Genomic DNA, 8,784 nt, shown 5'->3' with positions numbered 1-8,784 from the left:
TGTCCCTCCTCCATAGCCAATGCACTGCACTGCATATCAACCACTGACATTGTTGATTCCTCCCAACTTCTAACACTGGGTGAAAGAGAGGTGGAGAGCCCCTGGTGGCGCAGTGGTAAAACTGCCGCCCTGTAACCAGAAGGTTACAAGTTCGATCCTGACCAGGGGCTCAAGGTTGACTCAGCCTTCCATTCTTCTGAGGTCGGTAAAATGAGTACCCAGAATGTTGGGGGGCAATATGCTAAATCATTGTAAACCGCTTAGAGAGCTTCCAGCTATAGAGCGGTATATAAATGTAAGTGCTATTGCTATTGCTAACAAACATCTACAGGTCTACACTCCTGTTAAGACAGGTATGTTACTACTATGCTTGAGTTCCAAAACCAAAAATTATACACTGAGAATCAGATGCCATCTTTTGTTTTTGCCATGAGATGATCCTTTGTATTCAAATCTGGTCTCAGTACAATAATGTAACATTTGGGAATAAAGATGCAACCCAGTAAGCCAGCACTGGAGGCTAAGATAGAGAAGACCTGCACAGCTACCATGTGTTTCCCCTTCGTGCTCATATAGGCAGGCACAAAGGACACCCAAACACTGCAAAAGACCATCATGCTGAAGGTGATTAGCTTGGCTTCATTGAAGGCCCCAGGAAGCTTCCTGGCTAGGAAAGCCACTGTGAAACAGACAGCAGCCAGAAAGCCCAAGTAGCCAAGGGCACTACAAAACATGGTGACAGACCCTTCGTTGCACTTCAGGATGATCTGTCCAGGCTGGGAGTACATCTCGGAATCTGGGAAGGGTGGAGAGATTCCCAACCAGAGAGTGCAGATTCCAACTTGAACACCAGTACAAAAAATGATGATGGAGTTGGCCAAACCCTTCCCCAGCCACCTCCTCATCCTGTTCCCTGGCTTGGTGGCCATGAATGCCACCACCACAGTGATGGTTTTTGCCAACACAGAAGAGACAGCAACTGAGAAGATGATGCTGAAGGCAGTTTGTCGTAGAAGGCAGGTCACTTTTCCTGGCCAACCAATGAACAGAAAAGAAGACAAAAAGGAAAAGAGGAGGGAGATGAGGAGAATGTAGGTGAGGTCCTGGTTGTTGGCTTTGACTATTGGAGTTTCATGGTATTTAATGAAGATTCCTAACACAAAAGCTGTGTTTAGTGTCAGAAACAAGGCCAATGAAGCTAGTGTGATCCCCAAAGATTCATTATAGGACAGGAAGGTTACATCCTTGCGGATACACTGATTGTGGTTCCTGTTTGGATGCTGGTCATCTGGACACTTCTTGCAACGGTCTGCATCTGAAAAGAACAAGAGCTAGTTCAAGACACATCTCTGTATGTATTTTAGGGTTGCACAGGTCAGACAATTAGATTTCTGATATTAAAAATCCTGGCCTCCACCATGAGGTGGCAGCAGAATGTCAGGAAGTGGCAGCAGCGTGGCCCGATGGCGGCAGAATGCCATGAGGTGGTAGCAGAATGTCAGGAAGTAGTGCGGTGGTGATGGGGCCCTTAAATTGCTGCCCTAGCACTGGTACAGGGGCGTCTGGGTAGCTGCAATGATTCTCAGGAGCTTTGCGGTGGGCAGAGAGAAATGCAGGGCAGCCTGGGAAGGCATGTGGTGGCTGGGAGGAAGCACGGGCGCCTGGGGATTGTAGTTCCACTCTGTGCTTCTCTCTTTGGAGATGTACTGATTACTGCTGGGGTGGAAACTAAAAGACCACACCACCACCACCACACTACCAAAGGCAACGGCCCCATTTTCTGCCACCTTCTTGTGATGGGGGCAGGGGTATCCAGTATCAGAAATCCAATTGTCCAACCTGCAAAGCACTAATGTATTTGTGTTCTATTAATTTCAATAAAATACATGCAAGAATGCTTATAACAAAAACTTGAAGGTCATCATAGCAGATGGATTATAAACCCACAATATGCGGTGGGGACAGGCAAACCCTTTTTGGCAAGAGGGCATGCAAAGAGACTTCATTATCAAGGGCAGGAAGGCCATCTATCTGATGCAGTCTGGATGTTAGCCCCTATTTGTATACATTTGAATAAGGGATGTGCGAAACCGATTCAATTTGAATCCGGTTTGACTGGTTCAAACTCGCACCGGACCGCCCACCCCCCAAAAAAGGGATGCCAGTCCAAGTTCAGACTGAACTGACCCTTATTCAAATGGAACTTGCTCTGAATCGGTTCAGCAGTTCGAGGGGGATGCTTGTAAAGGGGAATCCAGTGAGGATTCCCCTTTACAAGCAAAGGGGGAAACCCTGCCTTTAAAATATTTCTAATGTCAGCCGGGGGGGTGGCGAGGGCATCTTACCACTGCTGGCAGCAGCAGTGGTGGCGGCGGCGGCGGAGACTCCTCTAAATTCCAGGCCAGGTCCAGTGCTCCCAGCAGTGTGGCCTGGTTCTAGCCTCTGCGCATGCACAGAGGCCGTAACTGGGCTGTGCTGCTGGGAGCACCGGACCCTGTCTGAGGTTTACATGAGCAGGGTGTTCCACTTTGACTGTAAAGGGGAATCCTCCCCTGATTCCCTTTTACAAGCACACGCACACCCCTCAAACTGAATCGAACCTGTTCCTTACCAGTCCATTTCGAATCAATCATCGAACAATACTGGGGGGCAGTTTGACTTGAACTGGCTTGCAGATCAGTGGTCACGTTTGAATTTGGCTCAAATTCAGACCAAACTTCCAGAATCAGTTCCAGGCACACCCCTAATATGCTTCTTGCAAGAGTCACGTGGTGGTGTACATGTGGCAATCCCACATCAGCCTCATAATAACCCTGTGGAGTTAGGCTGTCCAAAAGTCATCCAGTAGAAATCTCATTGAGGTCATTCTCACCACTGGCTAGGGCCCCCTGAAGCAGAGAAAACTCCAGCTCCCAGCTCTTCCAATCACCCCTATGCTGCTCATGAGAGTGTGTGATTGGCAGAGTGATAAGCAGCCACTGGTTGTTTGGAAGTAGGCAGGTAAGAGCCTTCCACCCCCACCTGCATACCCTCAAGTGTCACTGTCTGGTTGTGTGCACAACCCCATCAATGAGTGGTTAATTCAGACTCCCATTTCCCCCAGGCAATAACCAGTGACCAACCTCCTCCATCAGCACAGTTTCTAGTTCAAAGAGTCATCCAGTTCCCTATCAGAAGCCATACAGTTAGGGTTCAAGATTAGGTAATCAAAAAGGTTTTTTAACTAATTACATATCAGGAATAATTCAAATAGACTGGGCCTTGCCCATCCAAAATATTCCCTTCAATCAGTTAGGTTCATCTGGGTAATCTTCTCCTGATTCTCACTTTCCAAAATTGATTCAGGAGATGAAGAGGTCATTCACTCAGTCAAATATTGGGTCCCGTCCTACCCAGATTTCCCTCCTACCTTCATTCCACACAATCACTTCTCCCTCCTCCTACCTAGTTGTTTGCTCCCACACAACCAAAAATTGGGAGCATACACAGCTCCCAAACCTGGGTAGGACACTGGTCCTACACAGTTTTCAATTGTGTGAATGACCTCAAAATCTGCTACAGCATCCTTGGCAAATGATGAGGCTGTTCTCACGCGCAGGCAAAACGGCGCTAATGAAGCCAAGCCCAGTCTTGCATGTGTGTGAGAACCACTGGGATCACACCCGATCCCAGCAGTACCTTGGCGCCAAAACCCCCCAAGCCAGCCACCCTCTTAAAAAGGGTTAAGAGAACTCCTGCTCTCTTAGTTCCATTTTTGTTGTTGTCTGCCATCCCCGGCTGCTTGTAGCCAGGGCTGGGTCACTGGCTGGGAGACTGCAAGGCTTCTGGATGGTGATGGGGTGATGGATTATGGGAGCGTTATGGGAGTTCGCATGGTGCATAATGCTAGTTCTGGGGGCTGGGATGAAGCATCCCAGCCCCTGACCATCTATGCTGCTGGCGGCTGCTGGCAATCATGTGGGCAGGCAATCCGCCCGCCCAGGGAAAGAAGAGGGATCGTTTGCAGGGAGGTAAACACAAGCAGCCTTCCTCTCTGCTCTCCCTCGACCCCTTTCTCACCAATCGTGAGAAAGGGCTCCATCCCTGTTTGGAAACTTCTAGTGATGGAGAGCCTACCACCTCAAAAGGCAGACAGAATTAACAACTCTTACAGTCAGGAGAAGTGTCCTACCTTCCTGGGTGGTGATTGTCCCTTCTGTGCATTCCTTACAAGAATAGCAGCAAATTGGTTTTCCTTCCTGTATCTCCTTGGCATTTCCAGGGCGACAGCTTTCAGTGCACCTGGAATGAGGCAGGGTCTAATAAAGAGAAGGACCATCAAGTATAATATATTGGGGGTCATTTATTTATAGAAGTGGGTCATTGTGTTGGAAATGGGGTTTTGCAGCTCCAGGCCTGGCTTAACTACTAAGTGACTCCAGGCAGTATATTTGGAGAAAGGGCTGGTACATACAGTGGCTGGCATACTGTGGAAGAGTACATCAGCCTAGTAATATTGCATTTGCACAAATAGTGTTACACAAGCATAAGCTCCCTGGAGATAATGGACGTACTCTTGCATAATGCATTTTGTGCAAATGTTGTACTTGTGTAGCTTGTTGAAAACTGCATATGCAATCTTATTAGCTTGACATACTCTTTTGCAGTACGTCAGTAATTTGAAAGGAACCATATATGCTCCACCATATGCTCCTCTCTCTGGGAGGAAGAGAAAGATAACACTGTTGATAGCACAGTTAATTAAGAAAAAGATAATTAAGTGTAATTAAGTGTAGATACAGCAGAACCCCATTATCCACAAGGGTTTCATTCCATGCAGTGGCGGGGGGGAGGCGTGGATAGTGAAATAGCAGATAATGGGGCATTTGGGCAATAGGAATTGGGGGTTGGGTTCCTGAAGCTGTGGGACAAAAGGGCAAAAATGGGGCAATGGGGCAAAAGCAAGGTGAAAAACGAATTGAACATGGGGGGAAATGGGGGGGGTGCCCTACCATGCTCTGTGTCTTCCCAGCTGTCCAGTGTGTGTGTGTTTGCAAAATAATCACATTTTTTTCCTTTTTCACGTTTTTCTTCTTTTTCTGAAAGTTGACACTTTGAGAGTATCAACAGGCATGTGGATAAAGGTGATCCGGTTGACATAGTATGCTTGGACTTTCAAAAAGCTTTTGACAAAGTTCCCCATCAAAAGCTTATGTGTAAACTTAGCAGTTATGGGATAAGGAGACCGGTTCATGTGTTGATTGATAACTAGTCGAAGGACAGGAAACAGAGGGGAGGAATAAATGGGCTGTTTTCACAATGGAGGGAAGTAGGAAGAGGGTTCTCCAGGGATCAGTACTGGGACCAGTGCTCTTTAACTTGTTCATGAATAATCTAGAAGTTGGAGTAAGCTGTGAAGTGGCCAAATTTGCAGACGACACTGTAGCGATTTACAGCCTTTGTCTCAGAGGAAGCTCACATGAGGGAAAGAAATGTTGAATCATCCCTGCTGAGCTGCCTAGCTAGGCTTATCCTAAAACGATTCTTTATTCTCGGTAGGTTTAAAATGCTGCCGCCACCACCCCTTTTGTCTACAGAAATTCTCTGGGCTTGGGGTGGGATAATCTCAGAGAAAATTCTCTTAATTTGGCTCTTGGACAAGTACAAAAATCTTACACATGTAAGCCTACACGTGATGAGAAAACTGATAGCTGCTCAACATTTGAGGACTCATGGACACATGAGCCTTAGCCCTTTAATTGCCTAATTTTTTCACATATCAGAAGGTTGAGTTGCAGTTACGGATACGCAAAACCATGGATGCTGGGTCTGCGACTAATGAGGTTCTCCTGTACACCAAGAGTGTATCAACTCTGTTTTAAGATTTACTAGACTAGACCACTAGAATGTTCTCTAGATGGATCTGCCCTTGAAGACAGTTCCAAAGGCATAAGAACATAAGAGCCCTGCTGGATCAGATCAATGGTCCACCTACACCAGCAACCTATTTTCTGTGGTGGCAAACCAGATTCTTCTGGGCAGCCCCTAAGCATCAAATGAAGGTATATCCTTCTCCTGACATTGTTCCCCTGCAAGTGATATGTGCAAGTGAGATGTACATATCAGGCGGTATAAATATATGATACATACATACATCATATTTAGAGGCATACTTCCTCTGAACCTGGAGGTAGCATATAGTCATCAAGACAAGTAGCCATTGATAGACTTTTCCTCCATCACTTGGCCTTCGTGCAGAGGTCAAAAATTGTACACAATATTCCAAATGTGACTGCAACACAGATTAGTATAATGGCTTTATGGTTTTAGCAGTTTCATTTTCGGTCCCTTTATAATGATCCCTAGCATGTATTTGTCTTTAACTGTTTTTTGTTTTTTGTTTTTAATTGTTAATTGTTTTTAATTGTTTCTTTTAATGTGAACCACCCTGAGCCACTTTTGGAAGGTAAGTCGAACTCTACCTTATCCCTGACCTGCCTGCCCGGCCACACGTGTGGTCATGTGAATAGTCCCACTATCTAGCGAACTGGGAAAGAATTCTGGCTCTTTGCATCATGTGTTGCACAACCTGTGTTGCTTTTTACATTGAGATCCCTGTTGGGAGAGGGAACCATCTAATTTATTATTCATTTTTATATGCATATTGCTTTGATAACTTTATTGAAAAGCAAGCAGCGCAGGAACAGAACCCAACAAATTATTGGTGCTGGGTCAGCACTGCTGACCAGCTGTTCACAGAATAAGATGAAACTAAAACATCTTCCTGACCTGGTTAAACCATTTGAGCCACACCATGGCATCCTGGTCAATGGTGAACTTGAGGTCTGGAGATCCCACCCTCTCTAGACTCCCAAATTTCACTTTATGGACAGACCGATTGGGAAACACAACCCAGTTCACAATATCAGTGTCAACTGCCAGGTCTCCGTTCTCATCCAAATACAATCCATCCATGGAAGTATTGTGGAACTGGAAGTTTCTCAGGAAATGATGAAGCTAGAATGAAAGAAAAACCACAAGTACAGATATCAGGAAACCATGCTGGAGAGTTCTGTCCTGCCTTTTCTGAGGCAAAATCTCCCTTCACTCATAGCCCATGACTATGACTTCCAGACTGATAATGGCTGTGTATACTTCTAAAAATTCAAAAGGGACATAATGACAAATCCCGAGATCCTTCCAGTCTATCCGTATAATTATTGCAAGACTGTACGTTTCTTAGGAATTGATGCATTTAGGAAGCAAGGGACCATGCTGGGCTTTTCTTTGTATATTTTAGAAACTTCTTTGTTTATTTTAGCACTCAATCCCTCAACCTTGTCTTGGCTACTCGTGAGAACAGCCTCAGACTGTAGCTGAACTAATTCACCGCAGTGTTCGAAAATGTGTTGTTGCCCTCTTGTGCAAAAGTTTCCTTTAAAACATATGAGGCTTGCCACAGGTTGTGCAGCTGTTGCACAAGTGCAAGGAAGTTTGCACCCGTTCAACACCCATCTGGAACACAAGCTCCAGACTCAGCACAAGTAGTTAGCACAATAGCCTTGCACTGGTGCAACATCCTTGTGCATGTGTTTCATTCATTTGTATGTCAGCTATCATTAATATCACAAGGCTGGACCCACAACACAATGCTGCAGTATATCCCTGGTGTGCATGTGTTACCTGAGTCTGATTATAAAAGGTTTTAGGCACCTTTCCCCTTCAGAAGCAGAGGGGGTTGTGACTGTGCTGAGGAAGTATTTTTCAAGCTGAGAAATTTCCAGCTCTTTTCATTCAAGCTTTCCTTCCCCCACCCTTGACACTGAGTTCCATTAGCTCTGCCAAGCTGTTTGTCTGTTAACTGCCCTCTGAGTCCATGAACATTCCGCTCCCTTGAATTACATAGGGGAAGCTGGGGGGGGTTGCCCCTTTAGTCTTTTTGTTCAGATTTTTGTACTCTGATCTATCTGAGAATCACCACGAGTCTGCTGGTACCTCCCTCTTGCCCATAGGTCCTGTTGTCATTTGTCCATAAAGATGATAACTTTTCCAGCTCTTTCAGAAATAAAGATGAAAATCTGACTCCATCTGGAAGTGGACAACAGCCTGTAATTTTCAATGAGACTATCTAAGAGGAGAAAGGCACACCTGCCATGGCTGTAGCCTTTGCAGTTCCAACCTGTCTCTGCCCACCATCAGCATCCACTTTGATCTGGATGAATATGCAGCATTTAAGGCATGTGCCACAGCTTGGACTGTGTTCCAGATCCTGTAGCTGTCGAGAGCCAGAGTGTTTGCAATCACTTCTGGAGGTGGGGCATCCAGGGTCTGTCTTTGTCTGCATCTTGTCCAGTCTTTCACTGACGATTTCACCAAATCCATACATTGAAATGCTTTTTCCATAAGCTGATTCATAACAGAAAACTCACCATAGCTTGCCCTTTTCTTTGTTTGGATCAAGAAAGAAAAGAAGCCATGGATGTGTTGGAAACGTATATTATTGAACTTCATCTCTAAGGTGATGGCCCACATGGCTGTTGTGATCCAGATTTTCCCCACCATTTCTTTATTAAATTTCTCCAAAGCTTGTATAATCATTATTCCATCTAAGAAGGAGCGGATCTCCGCATAGTAAACAAGCACATTGACTTCTCTCTGAAGACGACATTGAAGAGATAACCTAAGTGACCTTATCCCTGTTTCTGGGAGGATGCATGAGAAGGCAATGCAAATTCCACTCTCAGTGAGCAGAGGAGTCAAGGTCCATAAGAACCTTTCTCCATTTGCATTATATGTAGCAATCAG

General features: G+C 45.5%; 1 protein-coding gene across 1 annotated transcript; it reads right to left on the bottom strand.

The window, feature by feature from the left end:
• Positions 1-404: 404 nt before the first annotated feature.
• Positions 405-6,908, bottom strand: LOC128343884 (vomeronasal type-2 receptor 26-like). Its single transcript, XM_053293319.1, has 3 exons — positions 6,769-6,908; positions 4,172-4,298; positions 405-1,315 (listed from the first exon to the last, which is right to left on the bottom strand). Exons 1-3 carry the CDS (start codon positions 6,793-6,795, stop codon positions 405-407), a joined length of 1,065 nt encoding a protein of 354 aa, XP_053149294.1. The 5' UTR covers positions 6,796-6,908.
• Positions 6,909-8,784: the final 1,876 nt, after the last annotated feature.

Source organism: Hemicordylus capensis, chromosome 2 (genome assembly GCF_027244095.1).
Source record: "Hemicordylus capensis ecotype Gifberg chromosome 2, rHemCap1.1.pri, whole genome shotgun sequence".
Lineage (NCBI taxonomy): Eukaryota > Metazoa > Chordata > Lepidosauria > Squamata > Cordylidae > Hemicordylus > Hemicordylus capensis.
Note: the sequence above shows the minus strand (reverse complement) of the source record. Positions and strands in the feature narration are given on the sequence as shown.

What these genes read in the sequence shown, in the direction of transcription:
- LOC128343884 (XM_053293319.1), bottom strand. Translation starts at nt 6,795, where the DNA reads ATGGTGTGGCTCAAATGGTTTAACCAG. An exon ending in GGCTCAAATGGTTTAACCAG is followed by an intron (nt 4,299 to 6,768) that starts GTCAGGAAGATG and finishes TCTCTTTATTAG; the next exon opens with ACCCTGCCTCATTCCAGGTG. An exon ending in GACAATCACCACCCAGGAAG is followed by an intron (nt 1,316 to 4,171) that starts GTAGGACACTTC and finishes TGTTCTTTTCAG; the next exon opens with ATGCAGACCGTTGCAAGAAG.